Genomic DNA, 24996 nt, shown 5'->3' on the forward strand with positions numbered 1-24996 from the left:
CTTTCCATAATTAAAACTTATGTTTTCTAAATAATGACAAAAATAAAATAAATACTTTATGTTCGTAAGTTGACGAACGTTTGTTTATAGTTTTTTTTTTTGTGTGCGACTCGGCACACAAAAGTTCTCATGTTTATATGCAGTTCTCACTACTTTTATTGATTCGTGCATAAAAAGTTTTTATTCAATTCTTGTTAAATTTTAGGACAAAAGAAATTAATATATTAGCGTTTGAACACAGTTTCTATCTTTAATTATCTTTGTACTACAAAGCGCCAAATTTAAGATATTCTAACTTTTGACTGGAAAGACGTACGTGTTGTGTTCAAATTCCGTAGCAAAGACAATTTTTTCCCCTAATTAGCTAAAACAACTAGAAACGTCGTGGAGGAGTACAATTTCTGCTTCGAGTATTTATGTGAACACACCCCGACTGCTTATTTGCAAAAAGTGATCTACCACCATGCTGACATGCTATGCTGGCATGTTTCGTTATTAATAGTCGGATTTAAATAGCGATTTCTTCGAATACACAAATCACAACAAAAATATTAAAATACCATTTTAAAGTAAATTTAATTGTGAATCCATTTATATAAGTTTTATTTTGATGCACATAGGAGAAATGTACTTATTACTGATTTAAAGACTATGAGTGTCAAATTAAGTAGCAGTGTGTGCCTTGTCCAGCGCTGAACGTTATGATGTCTGGTATTATAACATGACTAATTTTGTTTCTGATGATCTGCTAAAATAATGAATATTATGAAAAATAAATGTGTCCATATTCTGTCTGAAGCAATGCTGAAAAAAAGAATATATTAGCTTTATAGGTGTGTCTTGTGTGGTTGCTGACTTTTAGGTGGACGCACAAATAGACAACTGCCCTTTTGTTATGTATGATGTTACATGTTATTAGTTTAATACCAACACATTTTGTCGTCACTCCTCATTCTTCAGTCTTTCATTGAAATACTCACATCAAGTACCTTCGCCATTTCTAGGACATTTTGATGTGACTCTTGTCTTACTTAAATCGAATTGGCAATCACCCTTAGACTAAATGCTTTAAAATAATTTTTTGTTCCTCTGTTCGTCCGTTTGCACTTTTCTCAATAACTACGCCCTGGAATTTTTTGAAATTTTTCACAAACATTAAACATGATATGAGTAAAAAATTAACAGAACAGATTTTCCAGGAAAACTCCAATTGCTCCCCTAGGGGTGCCTTTCGGGTTAAAATGGCTAAAATTGACACTTTTATGCTTATTAAAAAAAAATTGATGCCTTGGATTTTTTATAAAACTTTCTGAAAAGTTGTAACTAACTGATTTGTATATGATTTTGTTTGTCTATACTTTGCTTGTTTTTATTATCTTTAAAGCTTGAAATTCTTTAACAAGTCGTAAAAAAGTTGTCTATTTTGAAAACTACGCTTTCTTGGCTAAGTAAAAATGACAATAACAAATGCATAGATAATAAATCTCACAATTAGTAAACTGTTACATACTGTTTGATACCAACTCCAAAAATGGGAAAAGGATGAAGCGTAACTTTTAACCAATTTATTGAACAACTTACAGATTAAATGGCAAGTTGAAGCTGCTGCATTTGTGATGAAGCGCATTCGGTTTTCCTCCCAAAACTGTCATGGCAGATCTGTTTTTTTTCCCAAAGATGATAACTCTCCCTTCTTTGATCCAAGTGAAATAAGTCAATTATTTTTTAGGTTGCACTCAATACCTAATGACTAATTTTGTTTCTACTGATCTACTAAAGTAATGAATATTATGAAAAATAAATTTGTCAATATTCTGTCCGAAGCAATGCTGAAAAAAAAAAAAAAGAAATATATCAACTTTATAGGTGTGTCTTGTGTAGTTCCTGACTTTTCGGTGGACACACAAATAGACAACTGCCATTTTATAACATCTGATGCTACATGTTATTGGTTCAAAGTGAAATCTTTAACAGATTTATTTAACAACTTACAGATTAAATGGTAAGATAGAAGCTGTTAGATGCATGATGATTAAAGTCTGTGATGCAAGACACATTTTTGCTTACCTCACAAGACTGTCATGGCAGATCTACTTTTTCCCAAGGGTGATAACTCTTGCTTCTTTCGTCCAAGGGAAATAGATTGTACCTAACACTTTGAGAGAATAACCCATCTCTTTTATCTGTGACAGTTCAGTCACAGATAAAAAAGACGTGTTATTTGTTTGTGAGAGAAAGATAGTTGATAGATAGCTTGTCTCATTACGTAGCTACATTGTGCACTCCTCCTCCCATTATGGATAGGTCGTGGATATGACCTTAAACTATATCCAATGGTGAGGCCCCAGTTTGCAGGCTTTGGGGTGTGTGGAGCCACCTTTTAATTTCCATTGCTCCCAGGTTCACTCTGACCCGGAGTGGTAGTACCTGTTAGGGTCTCAACTATGGATTAAATAGAAACCAACTTAAAAAAAAACAAATATACTCTATTAAAAAATTGTTCTTCAAGATCACTGGATTCGGCCTTAAATAACCTGAAAAGGGTTGATATGCCGTAAAACAAAAACAACCAACCAACCATTATGGATAGCATGTTAAACATATCTTTTCTGCTTGAAATGTGGTCAGCAAGATGCAAAGGGTAGAAAAACTATCCAATTGGAAGTTGTATGATTTTGTCGACTTCCATTTATGGGGTTACCTCCAAAAGTTTTGCTTACATAATAAACTGAATATAGGCTAATTCGGAGAAATGAGTTTTTTCCTTTGTGTTTACGTCACGTACGTTACATGTTACAAACAAACATGGCGAAATTGTTTTTCCATTGAATCATGAAAATGCTTGTTTTATGTAATATTTCAATAATATTTAACTAATTCGATGCCTCTGTTCAGTCTCAAAAAACAAAGGATACCCCCTGTAGGAACAGCTGTGCATGTAATTGTGTGACAAAGGTTGCACAATTCCTAACCACACCTTTCTTGAATCGGCACTGTTTGAGTCCAGTGGTAAGGAGAAGTCCAGGACAACTGGAAACAATGCCAAGATAAGCAGAGAGCACATACAGCACCTGAAAGTCCCAAATGGTCACCCATTTAGTACTCGCCAAGCTCATCGATGCTTAACTTCAGTGATCTGACGGGAACCGGTGTGTCAAACCTGATTATGCCGACATGATAATTAGGTAGATAACATTGATTTTAGTAGAAATTGATAATTAGGTAGATAACATTGATTTTAGTAGAAATTGATAATTAGGTAGATAACATTGATTTTAGTAGAAATTGATAATTAGGTAGATAACATTGATTTTAGTAGAAATTGATAATTAGGTAGATAACATTGATTTTAGTAGAAATTGATAATTAGGTAGATAACATTGATTTTAGTAGAAATTGATAATAAGGTAGATAACATTGATTTTAGTAGAAATTGATAATTAGGTAGATAACATTGATTTTAGTAGAAATTGATAATTAGGTAGATAACATTGATTTTAGTAGAAATTGATAATTAGGTAGATAACATTGATTTTAGTAGAAATTGATAATTAGGTAGATAACATTGATTTTAGTAGAAATTGATAATTAGGTAGATAACATTGATTTTAGTAGAAATTGATAATTAGGTAGATAACATTGATTTTAGTAGAAATTGATAATTAGGTAGATAACATTGATTTTAGTAGAAATTGATAATTAGGTAGATAACATTGATTTTAGTAGAAATTGATAATTAGGTAGATAACATTGATTTTAGTAGAAATTGATAATTAGGTAGATAACATTGATTTTAGTAGAAATTGATAATTAGGTAGATAACATTGATTTTAGTAGAAATTGATAATTAGGTAGATAACATTGATTTTAGTAGAAATTGATAATAAGGTAGATAACATTGATTTTAGTAGAAATTTATAATTAGGTAGATAACATTGATTTTAGTAGAAATTGATAATTAGGTAGATAACATTGATTTTAGTAGAAATTGATAATTAGGTAGATAACATTGATTTTAGTAGAAATTGATAATTAGGTAGATAACATTGATTTTAGTAGAAATTGATAATTAGGTAGATAACATTGATTTTAGTAGAAATTGATAATTAGGTAGATAACATTGATTTTAGTAGAAATTGATAATTAGGTAGATAACATTGATTTTAGTAGAAATTGATAATTAGGTAGATAACATTGATTTTAGTAGAAATTGATAATTAGGTAGATAACATTGATTTTAGTAGAAATTGATAATTAGGTAGATAACATTGATTTTAGTAGAAATTGATAATTAGGTAGATAACATTGATTTTAGTAGAAATTGATAATTAGGTAGATAACATTGATTTTAGTAGAAATTGATAATTAGGTAGATAACATTGATTTTAGTAGAAATTGATAATTAGGTAGATAACATTGATTTTAGTAGAAATTGATAATTAGGTAGATAACATTGATTTTAGTAGAAATTGATAATTAGGTAGATAACATTGATTTTAGTAGAAATTGATAATTAGGTAGATAACATTGATTTTAGTAGAAATTGATAATTAGGTAGATAACATTGATTTTAGTAGAAATTGACATTAAATGTAGTTTTTTTTTTTTTTAAATGAAAACTTAATTTTTCAACTGTAGGATTTCACTATTTTAATGAAGAAGAACCAAATTCTGTAAGAGATACATTTTGAATTTTGAAAATATATTAATTATTGGCCAGGATATGACACTTTTTTTCTCTTGTCCCACCCCTCCCCCCCAAGAGTCAGTATTGTTTTAAACACACTGTATATATTGGCGCTCTTTTAAGCTGGAAAAATGCCAAACTTTTATTTATCTCCTGATAAGGTTGGACACAGGGTCAGATGTTATTTTATATGACTATTATTGCGAACTCTAGCAAAGTATAATTTTTTCTGTCATTTTTAATGTAGACCTGCTATTAATAAATGAAATCTTTGTCTTCCCCACAACTTTTTAACTTGTACTTTCTCACACTTGAGTTATTGATATTGAATATGCAGTAAGTTTTAGCAACATTTCAATTCTCTACCACCTGTTGCTAATCTTGAAAAAAAAAAAATCTAATATTCTAATTTTATGCAGCCATGTTGGAAGTATGTACTCTGCTGAGTGCCTCTCTAGTTGCCAATGTTGCATCCCTGTGCCTGTTTACAGGTACTTTAATAGAACGTGCTTTGACAAACTCCTCAACCACTAATCTCTTTCTCTTAGACAGGATCCAAAAAAAAGTCTCCAACCTAATAGGCTTCACACAATCACCCAAGCTCCAACCCCCATCCCATCACTGCAATGTTTTATTTCTATGCCTATTTTACAAGTACTTTACTGAAACGTGCTCTGATGAATTCATAGCACTTGTGTCCCTGCAATGTAAATACCTGCAACTAACCTGACAAGCAAGAAGATCTCAGCATTTCACTGTAGAAATCCTTAGATGATAGAAAGTCTTCTACTCTAAGATTTTCTTCTCTCAAACTACTAAACTTTGGAATTCCCTTGTAGTCCTCTACTTCTCTGACTGAATTAACATGCAAAAGTTTAAATGTAATGTGAACAGACATCTTGATGTTATTTTATATGAATACTAACAGGGGGAGCCTACTGTTGATTTTATATGCTGGGCCTCTCAACTTGTAGTAATAAAACTTCTCAAAGGCATTTGTGATATTGCATGCATGCAGTGGCCCCGCTGTTTTAACAGCGTTGGCGACCTTGGCTCTCCAAATTGTAGAGCCATGGTAATCTCGGGAAGACAAGTAAAGACGGTAGTTTCCTGTTGCTTTCCATCTTGATTTGGAGGTTTGTCTTACCTGCATGAGTTAAACGCGCCCCCAAATACCAATCCGGAAATTTCTATGACTGCACAGTACATACAGCACCTAGCCTTCCCACATCATCACCCATCTGATACTGGTTAGGCTCACCGTTGCTTAACTTCGGTGATCTAGTGAGAACCAGTGTGTCAACATGATTGTGGCATATACAGGGGGATGCCAAAGTAGGTATACAGTGGTCAAAAAAAGAAAAAACGCATAAAGTTTAAGGTATTTATTATACAGACAAATGTTGCATAAGTAATAATTAGCACGTATAATAAGAAACACATGTAATAGGAACCTCTATTTCTGCAGGTATTCAAATTGCTTGCCGTCAGCGTTAACACATTCCTCTAATCGAGAACGAACACTCATGCACACTCTAGAACAAAGATCTTTATCAGCATCAATTTCCTGATAAGCTTCCAAAATGAACTGAATCATGTTTTCGACAGTGCGAGGCTTGCGTGCAAAAACCTTATCTTTTACTGTGCCCCAAAAAAAGAAATCCATAGGAGTTAAATCTGGCGAGCGTGGTGGCCATTCGATGGCGCCACGGCGTCCAATCCATCTGTTGGGAAATTTTAAGTCAAGTAGTGCTCGCACAGTGAGTGCAAAATGAGGTGGGGCCCCGTCTTGTTGAAAATAAGTCATCATTTTGGTATTGTTCACGTACTTGGGGTATTATTGTATCCTGCAACATGTTTAAGTACACAGTTTGATCAATGCTTGTGTGAAGAATAATGGGGCCAACAACACCTTTGCAAGAAAGCCTGGCCCATACTGTTACCCCGGGTTGATTGAGTTGTTTTTCAATAGTGATGCGAGGGTTTTCGGTTGCATAATAAATGCAATTGTGTCGATTAACGGCACCTGATAATTTAAAGTTTGCTTCGTCAGACCATACAATTTTATTTAGAATACCGTTACCTTCAAGTTCCTCGCTCAGGATGTTTTCAGAAAATTGTAAACGACGATCCGAGTCATCTTCCAATAAACCATGTATCAATCGAGGCGTGTACATCTTTAGACCGGCACGATTCATCAGGCGCCCCAATGATCTACGCTCAATACCAAGTTCAAATGAGGCTCTGTATTTTGATTTCTGTGGGCTCTGAGTGAATGCCTGAGCAACTTTGAATTCATTTTCTTGTGTGGTCACAGTAATTGGTCGACCACTTCTCGGTGCATTGTGGATACTCCCTGTCTGTTCAAATTTGTCACGCAGTCGATAAACCGTGAGCCTTGTTGGGGGAGGTGTTGCAAAGGTTTTGACCCACTGTTCTCTTACGCGTTCACTATTTTCTGTCTTCCAGTATTGTTTTAATATCCATTTTCGCTGTTCGTCAGTCAAATTACCGGCCATGGTTAAATTGTCAATTTAACTGAAAAAATAAAAATAAATGATTGCACTTTAATCGAAAGGAAATTTAATTAATAAAAACAAAAGACTAAAAGTATATGCAGTTTTACTTTAAGGTATGTAGCTTTCAGTTCAATAAAATGTCAATAATTTCAATACTGTATACCTACTTTTGCACCCCCCCCCCTGTATTATGTTGTGATATTAGGCTGTATAACTTTGGTCAAAATCACCTGTCTTTCTCTTTTTTTCGATTATCGATACAAAACCTATCTACGAACACTGCCATGCATGTAAAGTACATTTTTGTGAAATTTCTAAAAAAAAATCGGCATAGCCGTTTAGGATACCATAAGGAACACTCGCACACACATAAAGTTCCTTTTATATAATAGATTTGTATAAATATTAGCGAAGCATAATTTTTTTCTTATATTTTTAATGTAGACATGTTTTTAATAAATGAAATGTTTTTGTCCCTCACAACTTTTTGACTTGTACTTTCTCACATTTGTGTTATTGTCAATATAATATTCAGTAAATTTCAGCAACATTTTAAATTCTCTGCCCACGTGTTGCTAATATTGAGAAAATATTTAATTCTATATAGCCATGGTGGAAGTATGTACTCTACTGAGTGCTTCTCTAGTTTCTAATTAAATTGACATTTTCCTTTTATAGATATTCAAGTGTTTCATTAAATTCTCTTTCTAAAGTGAAGAATATTAATTTTCCTGTCCCCAGTTGATCAGTTCACCTTAAGTAAAAGTGCAGTCTTCATAAGCGTCAGTATCGGGTAGCCAAAGCGAGGGGTTCTTATTTGAGCTGTAACTACTATCTTATCTCTAGAATTTATAAAAAAGAAAAAATACCTTATAGCAATACAAACACAGATGCCATGTATAAATTCAATGTCTTATTTTATTTTTGTCAGTGTTTACTTTTTTAAAATTTTATTTTTATTATTATCATGGCCCTGTGCCAGACAAGGTACAGGGCCACTTTGTCATGAGGGGGCTACTATTTGGGACCAGATTTGAAGGGATACTATTTATTTCTTTTCTCCTCCTTGCAACCTCTATCTCACAGAAGAGATGTTGCGAGTTTGTCTCTGATGTATCGTTATTTTCATGGAAAGTGTTCAACTGAGCTTCAATCTATGGTCCCCCCTCGCCAAACTTTCACAAGAAACACTCGTCTAGCTGTAAACACTATCAATAATTTCCCCCACTCTTTATCTGTGCCTAAACCTAAACGTAGATTCCATGAACAAAGCTTCTTTCTTAGAACTGCACGCCTGTGGAATTGACTTCCGTTTTCCTGCTTTCCGGCTGACTACAATATGGTTGTGTTCAAGTCTAAAGTAAATAAGTTCTTGATGAGCCATTCCATATAAGTTATCAAATTTACCAAATTTTCATTACTAATGATTACTATATTGTCCAATTTCTACTGTACACTCTTTAACCCTTATCCTTGGGTGGCCTCTGGGCCTTGATAATGTGGTCATGCCTATGTAAAAAAAAATAAAAAAAAAATGAAGTTGGGCAGCAAGATGTTTGTTCACATTACATTTGAATTTCTGCAGGTCAGTACAGTCAGGGAAGCAGGAACCTGGGAAGAAATTCCAAAGTTCAGCAGTCCGAGTGAAAAAGCTATTTGAGTGGAAGGCTTTATCGCATCTAGGGATTTCTACAATGTAGGGGTGGGATTTTGCTGCTTGTTGGGCTTGTTCAGGTGTTGTCGTCGAGGGAGGTACTAACGCTTGCTATTGAAATATTTGTAAAATAGGCACAAGGATGCGACATTTTGGTGATGAGACAGAGGTTGAAGTTTAGTTGATAGTTCGGGACCTATTAGGCTGGCGACTCTTTTTTTGAACTCTGTGTAGAAGCGAAAGACGTGTGGCAAATGCACCAGCCTAGATGTGTCGAGAATACTTCATACATGGGCGAACCATGGCCTTGTAAAGGTACAGGATACTCTCAGGAGTATTTCAAGTGAAATATTCTCATGAAAGGTTGTCTTGGCAAATCCCTGTGCAGAGAAACCTTAGACACTCGAGATGAGTGGCCATTCAACTTCTTTGTGTGTGAGAACGTATTTTTGTGTGCATATTTTTTTTTTTTTTTTTACATGGAGGTCATCACTTATCAAGGCCCAGAGGCCACTCGAGGATAAAGGTTAATGGGTATACATTAGTCATTGTGGTTTTAGCATAGTAGACATTAGTGGGAATTTTGTGACTTGGATTACTTAGGAGGACGGTTCAATAAGAACTTGTTCACAATCAGGTTGTAGCCAGCTGGAAAGCAGGCAAATGGAATAAATTTCCACAGGCGAGCAGTTCTAAGAAAGAAGCCCTGTTCATGGAATCTACGTTTAGGTGTAGGCACAGAGTGTGGGAAAATGTTGATAGTGTTTCTGAACGAAACTGTAGGAGTGAGTTGTTTTTCCTTCAACAAGTTTTCGGACTTTTTTTCGTATGGCCACTTTTATTGATAATACGTACGTGAAATTCTAGTCCTCTTCAAAGTAATCTTCTCCAGTTACATTGCACTTGTACCATTGCAACAACTACTGGAAGACCCCATGAAAGTCCTCTTGTGTCAGCGTGTCACTGACCCTTGTCACAGCCTCTTTCATCTCTAATTATCTCATAACGACACCGCTAAGGTTTTCCTTGAGCTTAGCAAATAATCAAAAGTCACAGGGAGCAAGGTCTGGACTATAGGGAGGGTGAGGAACTGTCTTGATGCACATCTTGGACAAATAGGCTGTGATCTTCTCTGAGCACTCTTGGGACAAACTTTGTGCAACTTTTCCTCATCTTGAGTTTCTTTCAAATAATTGTGTGTACAGTTCCCACACTGACATCAAACTGTGCAGTTATTGTATCTATAGACACATGATGATCCTTATACATGAAATTCTTTATTTGGCCAATCAACTCTGATGTTCTGACTTCCTTAGACTCCCTGCCTTCCTTGAATCTCTTCTGCCACTCAAAAACTGATGCTCGATTCATGCAAGATGGTCCAAAAGCAGTCTGAAGCATTCTATACGTTTTGGTGGCATTTTTTTTTTTGAGTTTAAAACAGAATTTTATTGCATATCGTTCTTCTAAAATGTCTTCATGTCCAGATTGCATTTTTGAAATTCATCAACTGTGACAATCACGCTTTAGTAGGGTGTATTCCAATTCCTGTTGTAGCTGTTTAAGTAGGGTGTACATGTAACGTTGACATTACAAACAAAATAAATAAAAATCTGGGTCGGCATTTTTTTTCTTTTTTTAACAAAAGTTTTATTGCCATTACTTTCTGGTTTCAACTTAAAATTCTCTCTTCTTCCCCCGACCACATGCCGGCTCCAGCTGGCCCATTCTCGTCCTCGACTTTACATGCCCATTTTCTTCTTCTCCACCGTGTTTTCTCCTTTTTTCCTTTTCTTTCTTGCTCACACTTCCTAATTTGCATATGTGTGTTTTTTGGCTGCTGCTGTTGCTCTCTTTGCAAGCCAGCTATCCTTTTCTGCTGCTGCTATTTTTCCACATGCTCATATGCACTGTGTTCCATACCTTATCCTCTAAAACAAGATTCTTAATTTAATTAAACCTACCTGAGATAATAAAAGAAAATGATAAAAGAAAACTCAAAATTTCACACAATACATGAATAATTAAATTCAAATAAAATGTCTGTTCGATATTTCCGTTTTATTAGTTTTTTCGTCAGAAATTCTTTTCCTTGTTCTTTCAAATATATAAGGGTAACATTTTAATATGTTGAAAGGGAAAAATTCAGTGAACTGTTTAAATAATGAGGATTTTTGTTTTGATTTTCAGAAATTTCACTGAAGCAGTGTTGAAGTGTTTTAGCTTGGTTGTGCAAGAATACATTTTTAAATGTTAAAAATATTTTACAAATCCAGTCAAATCATTGCGAGACCAAATCAGAGTTTCCATAATTTTTGATGTTTGTTGGTCCTGAGTCTAAAAATTCACTAAACCGAAACAAGATATTTTTTATTTCATAACACATATTATAATGTTAATTGTGTTTCAGGATACATTTATACATATTTTTTTGTGTGAGTGATTTTTTTTTTTTCACGCAACTTTGTTTCTTATTCTTTTACATCTACTCTTGATTCTCTCTTATAGATTAAAAAGATTATTTTACCTACCCTAGCACGGGTATTACACAAAACATGTATGAGATAATCGTACCTTCCCTAGGAAAGGTAATTTACAGCAAGTTAATGAAATCATTTTACCTTCCCTAAGACGGGTAACGCACAACACATATTTCAAATAATTTCACCTACCCTCGAATGGGAAATGTGAATACATATATGAAACAATTTATGTACTCTCAACAGGTATTGTACGACAATGTACATGATTTTTAGAATGTGATTCTATCAGTCATAACATTTATATCTCTCCTTGCTCATTGATAGATTTTCACGCCAACTGCCCAAATAGTTTTCTTTTGGTTAAAATTTCTTCTTTCACTTAACTAGTTATCATAACTTTGTTCGTTATGATTCGTTTATCTCTTTATTGCTCAGTTACTTTTAAGTTAAGAGTTTATTAACCCTTTATTTAGTCCACGGCCCCTGGTTTTGTCTTTTAACAGATTTGGCGAGATTATTCAAGACAATTTCGGCCTATTTTTTGTCTCTTAAGTGCTCAGTCGCTTTTGACAATTATGGTTGACACCTGACCCAACAGGCCAGTAGACGTTATCCCTGCTCCCAACTTAATTGGGTATCAATATTATACAACAATTATTTATATTTTCCTCTTTTCGTGTCACAATAAGATCTGCTATCTAATGCGAGTACTGTTTATTCACTTACTACTAATTTCCGTTATCCTCTAAGCTTCTTTGTTTGTAAACCGACCCACTAACTTCTAATGGCTAGGTTACGTGCATACCTTGGAAATTTGATGTTATCCAAATTCTGTCAACAACTGTCGGACTGTCTACAGAAAAAAAACAAAAAAAACATTTATTGCCATTTACATCGTCCAAAAATTCGAAAGTGAGCAGACAAGAAAAAAAAAACAAACGAACAAACATACTCACCGACTGTTGTAATATCATTTGTATTTCAAGTTCTCCACTCTCAGCTGGTCATGTTCTTATGTTCTCATTTGTGACTGCGTTTCTTTTCGCCCCTCTCTTTTGCAACTGCATTTTTCTGTGATAACTTATTTTCATTTGTTTTTTTTTTTTTCATCTTCACCCTTTTATGATAAAATGCCTAATCATGGCTACCAAATTAGATACATATGTGACGTGGCATTAAACTTTACTTTAGTCACTCATAAAAATAAAACTGGAAAGAAACAAATAAATTTTTTCTTTTTTAACAAAAGTTTTTATTAGTGTTACTTTCCCATCTCGAAAACACTTAAACAGTTTTTTGCCGCCACATGTCCATCTAGCCTGGCTCCATTTCTCTTTCCTCCAACTGCACGCTGGCCACAGCTGTCCCATTCTCGTCCTAGACTTTACTCATCCATTTTCTTTGATGTGGATTTTCTCTCCTCTACATGATTCATTTTTCTCCTTTTATTCCGTTTTTCTTCTCGTGCACACTTCCTGATTTGCATATGTGCGTTTTTCGGCTACTGCTGCTGCTTATTACTTCGCAAGCCAGCCATCCTTCACTGCTGCTGCTATTTTCCTACACGCTCATATACACTATGTTACATATTCCAATTCCTGCTGTAGCTGTTCATTTGAACATGAAATCATAAAAATTGGTCCCTGAACTAAGCTTCAGCCTCTATCCGATCGCTGAAACGTTGCATCCCTCTGCCTGTTCTACGAGTACTTTAATGGTGAATGCTCTAACGAACTACAAGCACTTGTACCCCCCCGACGTGAATACCCCTGAAAAACCTGACAAGCAGCTAAATCCCACCCCTTCACAGTTGAGATCCCTAGGTGTAAGAAAGCCTTCTACTCCAATGATTTCTTCCCCAGAACTGCAAGACTTTGGAACTCCCTTCTAGGATTCTGCTTTCCCAACTGTACTGACATGCAGAAGTTCAAGTGTAATGTGAACAGACATCTTGCTGCTCATCTCCTTTCATAGTATCCCTGCAACTTATGTCCCCGATAGTAGCCCCCTACATCAAAGTGGCACTGTGCCTTGATTGGGGTGAAAATTGAATAAGAAAAAAAATTTCTACAACAATTTTAAATGCATGTACAAAAAAAGTCTGCAAACATATCAAAGACTCCTTATATATATATATATATATATATATATATATATATATATATATATATATATATATAATATATATATATATATATATAAGCATAAATAAAAAAACTGCAAACCGGAAATTTATTTATAAAACTTTATTTTTTGATAGCATACTTCCAATAGAGAAAGGCAGAGTTTCAAAGAATATAAGTTCTTTTTCTTCAGCTGAAAGAAACCATGCAAATAGCGGAGCTAAAAGATTTGCTGGTTTTAGTATTTTCTGAAACTAACGTTTTATGATGGTGGTTATAGAATGTAAAAGATAATGTTTGTATAGGGTTTGTCCAGGGGAATAGAGAAAGGGAGGGGGAATGATAAAAATAAAAATCAAACCGGATTGGGTAATCCAAAATGAAGTAGTCTTCGTAAATACCATGGAGCGAAGGAAGTGTAGAACTGCTTACAGAGTTTTAAAAAAATTACCAACGATGATGGTGAAAATCTGAAGCATATGATGTTAAGCGCTATTTCCTACTGTTATATCGAACTTTTTTATTTGGTTGGGATAAATATAACCGTTAATACTTACATTAAACTGAAGTTTACATTTGTCTAGTAAGCTTCTATTAATTACTTGATTGTTATATATATATATATATATATATATATATAATATATTATACACACACACACACACGACGTTCTTTCTCACACTTGAGAACTGCACACCTGTGGAACTCTCTTCTGTTGGCCTGCTTTCCAGCTGACTACAATATGGTCGTCTTCAAGTCCAATGTAAACAAGTTCTTGATGTGGCCTCCCCTTAAATAATCCAATTTACCAAATTTACACTTCTAATGATTACTATGATATTATCCTTTTGACCACTGTACACTCTTTAACCCTTATCCTCGAGTGGCCTTTGGGTCTTGATAAGTGGTGATTCCTCTGTAAAAAAAAAAAAAAAAAATTTTTTTTTTTTTAGCTACATTTTAAATTCTCTACCTGCATATTAATATTGTTAAAATAAAATATACAGCTATGGTGGAAGTATGTACTCTACTGGGTGCCTCTTTAGTGTCTGCCATCTGGTGGGATGCCCTATCCTCAGTTATAAGAAAATTGAAAAAAAAAAAAAAATAGATATCCGTCCTGCAGATGTTTTTTTTTTTTTTTTTTTTTATAGCATATACTTTTATAGCAATATGCTTATGATGCACTGGAAATTGATATTCCGATAGCTGTCAGTTCCAAAACCATGGTGGTGTATGAGAAGCACCCGCTTTTTTTTTTTTTTTTTTTTTTTTTTTAACAGGTGCTTCTTGATGTAAGGAAAGGAGGGAGATGTGGGTTAGTGATATAATACTGAGCTGAAGGAAAAAATGACTGATGGGATATTGATGGTTCGGAAGAAGAGAGCGCTCATACACCCACACTGGAGATCTTATTCAAGTATAAATCGTTGTTGTGTCCTTGTTCAAGGAGGGATACAGTTCCGAGCAATAAGGGAAGGGGATAGGCAAAGAAAGAAAGAAATTAGAGTTAAAATTAGGTCCGCTGATGCTATTGACGTACTCTTCATAAGGGGCAATAAATCTTACTTCACCAGATTCTTTTTTCGGAAATTTCTTTTTTTGAGGAGTTTGCACTCTGAATGTTAGCTTGTACCATTCTGTTTTAGGGCGGGTGGATACGGTGGGTGCTCTCATTTTGTGAGTGTCTTTGCAACTGTTGAAATCATATGATCTCATTTTTCAACTTGCAAAAATTGTAACTGATAAACGTTTTTTCTTCTGATTTTATTTTTTAATAAAAAAATAACTGAAAAATTACAATGCTACATGGATACATATCAGATGTCCAATCCATATATATATATATATATATATATATATATATAACTACTTCATTTACGTATTTACTTCAGAAGTGCTCAATACGTAGGTAGAGCTAGTTAGTAATTTATAGCGCATAAGCCTGACGAATCCTATAGTGGATGAAACGCAGAATATTCAGTGTAGCTTAATCGCCATATATATTTTATAAATTACTATATATATATATATATATATATATATATATATATAGCTGGTAGCCCGGCGTTGCTCGATCATACAATACGCTTAAACATCGACTAATTCGCAAAAAAAAAAACGTAATAATGATAATGTTGTTCATCAAATTCCGTCTGTGTTTGTTTACAATATCACTTCAGCTGATATTTGGGCTTGATGATGAATGCTCTGGAAAGGTCACTTCTGATTAACGTTTAGTTTTAAAAATACAAAGAAAGAAATGATTTGCAGCGATTTTAAACAGTACCTCTTTTTTTTTTTGTCGTAAATTGAATTCATTAATAAGAAAGAATTAAAATAAACTGGTGAGGTACATCCAGGCTTGAACAGGCGATCATTCAATCTGTAGTCAAATGCTCTACCACTAAGGTATATCTCTAGATTATATTAATGTCTTTTTTTTTTTTTTTTTAAGAAAAAATGATTCGCTGAAATTTTATTATCTCCCTTTTTCGGTGTAACATAAAATATTCCCCTGTAAGCATTATTCTTTTTTATCTATAAGAGAGAAAAGCTATTTTTAAGATTGGATCTTTTCGATTTTCGATACTTATCGGATGAATTTCTGTACAAAGCATATGTAAGAACACTGCCAGACATATGAATTATCTTTGTGTGAAGTTTGGGAAAGATAGGCTCAACCGTTTCGGAACTTATGAGGAAGGAACTCACAGACACACACACACACATAAAGTGACGTTTATATAAGAGTACAGATAGAGAGATAGAGATTTTTAGTATCCAATTATTTATATCAGTTTTGAAACATTTAAATTCTACTTAAAACATTGTTTATAACCGTTTGGTACAAGGGAAATTATTCACTGGTGGCAGCCTACAGCTACGAGTTTGGAGTAGAGGGCTTCTAAATTAGATAAATCATTATTGACAACATTTAAAATTTATTGTGAGTTTAAGAAATACTTTTAAAATAATTTCAAAGGGCGATAACTCCAAGTTTTTTGTTCATAAAACTAATATTTTTGTTATCTATATTTTTCTTTAAGGTTTGTATTACAATTCACAGAGGTACAAAAAAGTGGTAAAAAAATCAAAGAATATAACAAATAAATACTATCAAATTACGGCGCCATCTCGAAGAAACAAAAGCAGATAACTCCACAATAATTTCAACTTGCGGAATCAGCCTTGTAATTACTACAGTTTCTTCTTAATCGCTTAAAATCGTTTTTAAACGATTTTATTTATTAAAATAAAACTACTTGATCAATTCATATGATTTTTGGAATATGATCTTTTCGTTCTGTTATGGTACGTACACCACAAAGATTTTTCTGTATTTTTTTTTCTAAATATAAATGGGAATTCTGGAAAATCAGGAAAATTTTTAATTAAATCACCTCATTGGTTTCTGTAGTTAATTGTAATTTTTCCAATTTTTGTGTGGATTTCAGACAAAATTTGATCGGCCACACGTCATCCAGCCGTCCGTCTTCAAATCCCTGGCTTGATGAACCAGAAGAATACCATGGACTTGCCAACCAAGACATTCGCTCCCAACAACAAAGTGTGATTCAACGTAAGTTTTTTTTTTCTTTTCATTTTAATCTGTATAATAATGTATAACAACAAACATGAGATTGGTAGTTTGAATAGCACATGCATGCGCATATATATATATATATATATATATATATATATATAGTCTTGGAAGTTTTTAACCTTTAAAACTATACACAAAAAAAAACAAACTATTTTTTGTCATTCAATCACCTGCAATCACTGCATCAACTTGCTTTCTCGAATTCACTATAGTACCAGTAATAATTTATTTTTTAAGGGATCATCAGTTGTTTCCCATGAAACACTGTTTCAGGGATTTAAAAACAAAACAGTATATTACATCATGGCTCCCCAGCAGTGTTGATCAAACACCACCTCCCTTAATCCTAGGGGAAAAAAACATGTTACAAATATTAGATCTAGTTTCCTATTCTTAATTTATCTTACCTATTCATGTTATAAAAATGAATTTCTTACCTGTGAGATTCATTTGTTTCCAAATTCAAAATGAATATATTTTTTAATTTACCAGTCTTGTATTTATAAGATATATATGATGAGAATAATGGAAATAGTATTCAGATGAGATAAAGAGATAAAAAAAGGAATAAACCAAGTTATGTGTTCATCAATGTTTCGTCTTTATTGTAAGACTTCTTCTGGATGAATTTTTTAAAATTCATTCATCCAGCTTTACAATGAAGATAAAACGTTGATGAACATATATAAATTTTTGGTCCCCCAACAAAGGAGTGATTGGACCTAGTAATTCACTCCCGTTCGTTTGTTCACATTTTTCTCAATAACCACGCCTTGAATTGTAAAAAAAATTTGGTAATAAAAAAAATTAAATCGAATCCAACGTAAACAAGTTCCTGATGAGCCGTTCCCCTTAAGTAAATTTTTACCAAATTTCCACTACTAACGATTATTACGACATTGTCCCACTGACCACTGTACGCCTATTAACCCTTATCCTCGAGTGGCCTTCAGGCCTTGATAAGTGGTGACTTCTTTGTAAAAAAAAAAAAAAAAAAAAACTAGCAGGAAGGCTCGACGTTGTCTGGAATCAAATGAGGATCAACAAATGTTCCACCCTCTCATACTTATCTAAATTTTGTGAAATCGACCATTTTTTTAATCAAATCGATTGTCACTTCTCCACAGTGTAATGTGAGGAAATTTCGCATGCCTCCCCACAGTGACTTAATCCACAATACCTGTAGTCAATATTGCACTGTAGAGAATCTACTGTTGAATTTATAAAATTATCTGTAAATAATGGATTCACTTAGTTTTATATGCAAAAGTAAAATATCATGGTTCAATTGTGCTTTAAACAGAGACATTCATTTCTAACTCGCCCCTGTCATATCAAAGAACCAACAATTCATCTTATAAAATTATTTCTAACTCGCCCCTATCTTATAAAAGATTCTACAGTTTATTTTGTAGGCTCAGCCTATCTGCTTGTGTGGTGATAAAACTTCACAAATACACTTGTGATGTTAGGTTGTATAAAAGTGTTAACTTTGGGCCAAATCAGACTTTTTTCTTTAATTGAATTTTCTTGATTATCGATTTTTGATAATTATCAGATGCATTCCGATACAAAATTTACGTAAGAATACTTGTAGACACCACAACTAGTTTTGTGTGAAATGTAAAAAAATATCGGTCCAGCTTTTTCTGAGTCCATAGGGAATGAATTCTACACACATGCAAAGTTTCTTTTATGTAATAATTATATATATATATATATATATATATATAATTATAAAACTCAAATGACCTTGTAACGATGTATGTAACCCACTTTCCAGTTTACGATATCTGGTTGCGCATGACCTGCGCACTGAAATATTAACGTTATTATTTCAAAATTATTATTTAACATGGGAAGAGTGGGGTTTAAAATAACTTAAACGTAATACAGAAATGAACGAGGTAAAAAAAAAAAAAAAAAAAAAAGCAGGTACATCAAAATTTGAATTTAACTATAATAAGTATTAGGTATCTGTTCAGTGCACATTTACCTATAAGTATGGCCAACCACTTATAATTCAGTAACTGTACATTTTTTTTTCAAAAATAAACAATTATAAACATAACGACTCATAGAAATCTATATTCTTTTTTCATTTTAATATACTTTCATAGAAATGTTTCTGTTATGTCAAAAAAAAACTATTTTCTTTACGTCATAAGTGTCACGCTCATACATGAATTCCATAGCTAATATAACATACTGACTCAACGGGTCACGGGTAGTCTAGTATATATATATATATATATATATATATATATATATATATATATATATATATACAGTGATGATCATATTTATTGGCACGGTAAAATAAAAGTTAAATTTTGTCTAATAAATTCTAAAAAAGGGATTAAATTAAAAAAAATAACAAAGTATATTATGTATTTTTAACTGGCCTTTCTGATGCAGCAATCGGATTTTAGAAAAAATAAATAACAAAGGAACAACAAACATAATTGCAAAAAACCCTTGTTCAAAATTATTGGCACGATTTATTTAATAATCAATTGTATAGCCTTTGGCCTTGATTACCTTCCTCAGTCGCTTTTCATAGTTTACAACCAAGTTGTTGCACTCTTCAGTAGTAATTTTAGCCCACTCTTCCTGACAATAATCCTCCAATTGAATAAGATTCTTAGGCTTCCTTTGCATTACCCTCAATTTTAATGTTCTCCATAAATTTTCAATTGGATTAAGGTCTGGGCTTTGTGATGGCCACTCCAAAACATTAATATGATTGTCCTCAAGCCATTTCTTAGTCAGTTTAGCCGAATGCTTTGGGTCATTATCTTGCATGAACCACCAACGACGACCAAGTGAGAGCTCTTTAGCAGAGTCTTTCAGGTTTTCATCCAATATTTTAACATAATCTTCCTTTTTTATGCTACCTGTGACCTTAACAAGTCGCCCTGGTCCAGAGGCAGCAAAGGATCCCCAAAACATCAAACTGCCTCCACCGTGCTTCACTGTGGGTATGGTGTTCTTAGGCAGGAAAGCTTCGCCAGATTTTCTGTAAATATAAGACACTTTATTATGGCCAAATAACTCTATTTTCGTTTCGTCAGTCCATAGAACACGTTTCCAGAATGCAACATCTTTATCAATATGACGTTTTGCAAAGGCTAGCCTTGCTTTCAGGTGCATAGGCTTCAATAAGGGAGTCTTTCTCGGACGACATGCTTTTAAACCAGCTCTCTTCAAAACTCTACCAACTGTATGTCGAGATACATTCACTCCAGAGGTGCTCTGTTCATCAACAATCTCCCCAACAGAGATCCTTGGGTTTTGTTTTACTTGTCGAACAATTTTCCGTTCATCTCTTGGGGAAAGAATCCTTTTTCTCCCTCTACCCTCATAACGTGGCCTTGCGATTTGAACTTGTTTATTATGGCTCTAACAGTGGATTTGGGAAGGTTTAGCTTCTTTGAAATCTTATCATAAGCCCTCCCCATTGGTATGGCATGCTACAACAAGCTTTCTGACGTCTTCGCTGTGTTCCTTAGTTTTAACCATGGCGATTGAAAATTATAATTTAGTCACTTATAATAGTTTAAATAAATCGCTATCTAAAAATTATCTGAAAAAAATTATTCACTGAATTAGCGTTAAACAAGCATAATATGGCTATAAAAAAGTTCAGAAAGCACGTAAACCGGAAATTGATTGATATTATACTGATACTAAAAGAAAAACAAAGCCGTGCCAATAATTTTGAACAAGGGTTTTTTGCAATTATGTTTGTTGTTCCTTTGTTATTTATTTTTTCTAAAATCCGATTGCTGCATCGGAAAGGCCAGTTAAAAATACATAATATACTTTGTTATTTTCTTTAATTTAATCCCTTTTTTAGAATTTATTAGACAAAATTTAACTTTTATTTTACCGTGCCAATAAATATGATCATCACTGTATATATATAAAAGTGAGAATGTGTGTGTGAGGACACTTCTCAACCTATATACTCAACAATTTTTTATCTACAGACTTGAAATTTGGTACATAGGATATGCAGAAATGTGGAAAACATTTTAATCTGTTTTTTTTTTTTTTTCTGGAAAACAAAAAAAAAAAGGGTTGCTAATGGGTAAAAATTGAAAAATTGTTACTTATGGGTCATCAGATTTTTATCAGTTTATCAATTGTTTCATGACTGTGCATGCGTGAATCGTTCACATGACAGATGACTTATGTTAAGAATAAGTAGGTTTGAAAACACTTTTTAAAAATCATGTCAAACTGGTTTAATGGTTATTGTATTGTCTTTAGGTTTTTGTTTCAATATGAGCTTGAGTATTTTTTTTTAATTCACAAGAAATGAACTGTTTAGAAAAAACAATAATAGTATGCACATATCTCAGTTTCTTTCTGTTTTTTTTTTTACTTCACTTATTTTTCATGGAATTTAACATTATGTTTAATACTTATGGTACTTTTGTTTATAATAAATAAGAAATCTACATTAATTGAAACATAATATTTATGAGTATTTTATGACCGGGCAATGCTGGATGGCCTGCTAGTATATTATATATTTTCTCTCTCTCTCTCACACAAATATTTAAAGATTATATAATGCTTCATGTACATTTTGTTTATTTGTTCATTTTCTTTACAATACTTTTTGAATGACTTGAATTATTTATACGTTAATTGTAAATTATTATATCTAATTTGAATTAAAGTTTATTTGATGTCATATGATTTTTACTCAATTAGAAAAAAAAAAGCAATTTCGTACTTTCAATTAAAGTAATTCAATTAAAAAATATCATAAAATGTTCAATTCAGTTCAATACATGGTGTAAGTATAGCAACATTAAAAATTGTCTGCTCATGCGTTGCTAATTTTGGTGAAATAAAATATCTAATATTCTGATTCAATAAAGCCATGGTGGAAGGATGTACTCTGCTGAGTGTTGCTTTAGTTTTCAATGTTGATGCGTTAAATTAAGTTTTATCCCCCTTTTCTTTTATCAGAACAAGATGAAGGTTTAGATGCTTTATCAAAAGTAATCTCTCATCAGAAGCAGATGGCTGTTGATATTGGCCAGGAAGTGGAAGCCCAAAATGGTAAGCGATTTTTTTTTTTTTTTTTTTTTTTTTTTTGCATAATTGAAATAATATAAAATATTTTTGAACTTATTTTTGGTTAAACTTGACTTTCCTCTCAAATAGTGTGCATATATATATATATATATATATATATATATATAATGAAAGAATACAAATTTAAGCCTGTAAATATACTTTACATGAATTTAATGTTTGACAGGATACTCAAATAAGAAATATTAAAAAAATATTAAAATTTCCTTAATCCGTGGAGTTTCAAAGATGTGCGTTTTTCTCATCAGAGAAAAGATTTTAGCAAATGAATATTATAGTGAAGCTAAGAATTTGCGGTACTTGCATAAATTGAAACCGTATTATATGGAAACTAGTCATAAATGAAAAAAAAGTTTTAGTGCAAAGAATTCATGAAATGGAGAAAAGAAGTGAAAAACGAAAAAAGAAAATTAAAGATGAAAAATCCAGATTAAAGGATATGGAGTGGTTTAGTATTTTCAATATGAAATGATCATAAGAGTCCCATACGAAAAAGTCAGATTTATAATGTTGACAAATAGATCCAAATTAATTTTAATCTTCCTTATTGTACCTATTTACAATGCCTCCCCACAGGGACAGAGTTAGACACCAGGGTCGTTTTTTAACGTGGAGAAAAGGTACAAAAATAAAAATTGTCTCAGTCGTGAAGGATTTCTCCTCCACTGAAAGAGAACGAGAAATGGAAGTGCCGCATCTGAAGAACAGATACTACATTTTGATCTTGGCCAGAAGGCCAAGCTTCCTTATTGTAGTATCCTGTCAAACAGTAAATTCATGTAAGATATAATTTACAGTCTTAAATTATCGATTTTTTTTCTAAATTTTTCAATATTATGTGTTTGAGAGATCGCTCTTTCTAACGGTACCTGATTCATGCCAGTTCGATGTGGATGACAAAAGTTTTTAGTAGACATATAAACGCACACACACACACACACTAATACACAGAAAACTGAGACTCATAATTCATTATCGAGAGAATAAAACGCATTTCAACCAATGTAACCTTTGACTTCCGCAGATGTACCTTGTTGAACTCTGGAATCTTTCATTCTTATCAATCCTCATCTCCAAAACTCCAAAATATAACAAACAAACAGTATCCTGTACCTCCACAAAGCGACCATTTGCTCATGCATGCAGTATGGTTGTCACGTCTAGGCTATTGCATCCACCAATAGTTTTTCCCTCTTTTTTGGACAGGGTCCAAAAAAAAGAGTCTCCAATCTCATCGATCCCACACTATCTACTAAGCTCCAAACCCTGTTCCATCACTGCAGTGTTGTATCCCTGTTCCGATTTTACAAGTATTTTAACTGAATGTGGCCTGATTAACTCATCACACTTGTACCCACCCTTGACGTATATATCCCTGACAAACCTGTTTGATAACAAAATCGTACACTTTCACTGTTGAGGTCCTTGAATGCTAGAAATCCTTTACTCTAATAACCCCTTTCTCTTGGACTTAAGAATTCCTTCTGTTTCCTGCTTCCTTGACTGTACTTACATTTAAATGTAATGTGAACCAACATCTTACTCATATTACATAATCCCGTGTAAACATGTTTGAGGTGAACCAGAGTTTAAAAAAAAAAAGAGTAGATGTCTTATTTTTTATTTATTTTTTTTTTTTACAAGAAAGTCACCTCTTATTAAGGCCTGGAGGCCACTCAAGGTTAAGGTTTAATGAGTGTACGCTAGTCACTAGGACAATATCGTAGCAATCATTATCAGTGGAAATATGGTAAATCGGATTACTTAAGGTGTGACGGCTCATCAAGAATTTGTTTATGTTGGACTTGAAGACGATCATATTGTAGTCAGTTGGAAAGTAGCCAAACGAACCAGAGTTCCACAAGTGGGCAGTTCTAAGAAAGAAGCTTTGTTCATGGAATGTACATTTAGGTTTAGGCACAGATAAAGAGTGGGGGAAATTATTGATAGTGGTTTTAACTCAACAAGTGTTTTTCGTGAAAGTTTGGTAAGGCGGGACCATAGATTGGAGCTCAGACAAGCACTTGCCATGAAAATAATGATAGAGTAGAGACAGGCGCACGATGTCTCTTCTGTGGAAAAGAGGTTGCCGGCATCCCCTACTAGGCTATGAAGTCTATTTTGAACTCTGTCAGGGCAGGATAAGTGACTTCTAGCAGTTCCTGCCCAGATGCGGCAACAATACTTGATCGTGTCATATTAGTATAGACTTTCCATCTCCAGATAAAATTTTGGATTGTAAATCTGTTTGCAGAGTCATTAAACTCTGAAAGGTTTTTCCTGCCAAGGAAGGAAACATAAAATGCAATGAGTAACGGATTGTACGTGAGAATGATTAAAACTAAAATTTTAAGATAAACTTGTCAAAAGTTGGATTGACTTTCGGAAACAGAAAAAAAAAAAAAAAGCTCTAAAAATGGTAATGCAATTATCAACAACGCCCTCTGGTCCCAAATGAGTGCTAGCCTGAAAAGATGGTATCATGAAAAATAAACATATAGTACCCTCCTCTCTGAAAGGAAAAGATAATGTCTGGGAGGAGTGTATTATGAGGAACAAACATATACTACATTGTCGTCCAAAAGGAAATGATGATGCTTGAGGAGATGATATTATTTGGAATGAACATATATATTACACTATCTTCCAAAAGGAGATGATAACACCTGGGAGGATGGTATTATGACAAACGAACATATATATTACACTGTCTTCCAAAAGGAGATGATAACACTTGGGAGGATGGTCTTATGACGAATCAGCATATATAATACACTGTCTCCTAAAAGGAGATGATAATTCCTGGAA

The 24996-nt window shown here is 33.3% G+C and overlaps 1 protein-coding gene across 1 annotated transcript in view; it reads left to right on the forward strand.

The window, feature by feature from the left end:
* LOC145291917 (syntaxin-8-like) overlaps positions 1-24996 on the forward strand; it is a 190834-nt gene that overhangs the window by 43874 nt on the left and 121964 nt on the right. The window contains exons 5-6 of the mRNA XM_080137763.1: positions 16925-17049; positions 22060-22152. Of these exons, the coding sequence (XP_079993889.1) occupies positions 16925-17049; positions 22060-22152 (218 nt within the window). The remainder of the gene's footprint in view (positions 1-16924; positions 17050-22059; positions 22153-24996) is intronic.

The sequence above is a fragment of the Euprymna scolopes genome, chromosome 13 (assembly GCF_053919585.1).
Source record: "Euprymna scolopes isolate OS-2025 chromosome 13, ASM5391958v1, whole genome shotgun sequence".
Lineage (NCBI taxonomy): Eukaryota > Metazoa > Mollusca > Cephalopoda > Sepiida > Sepiolidae > Euprymna > Euprymna scolopes.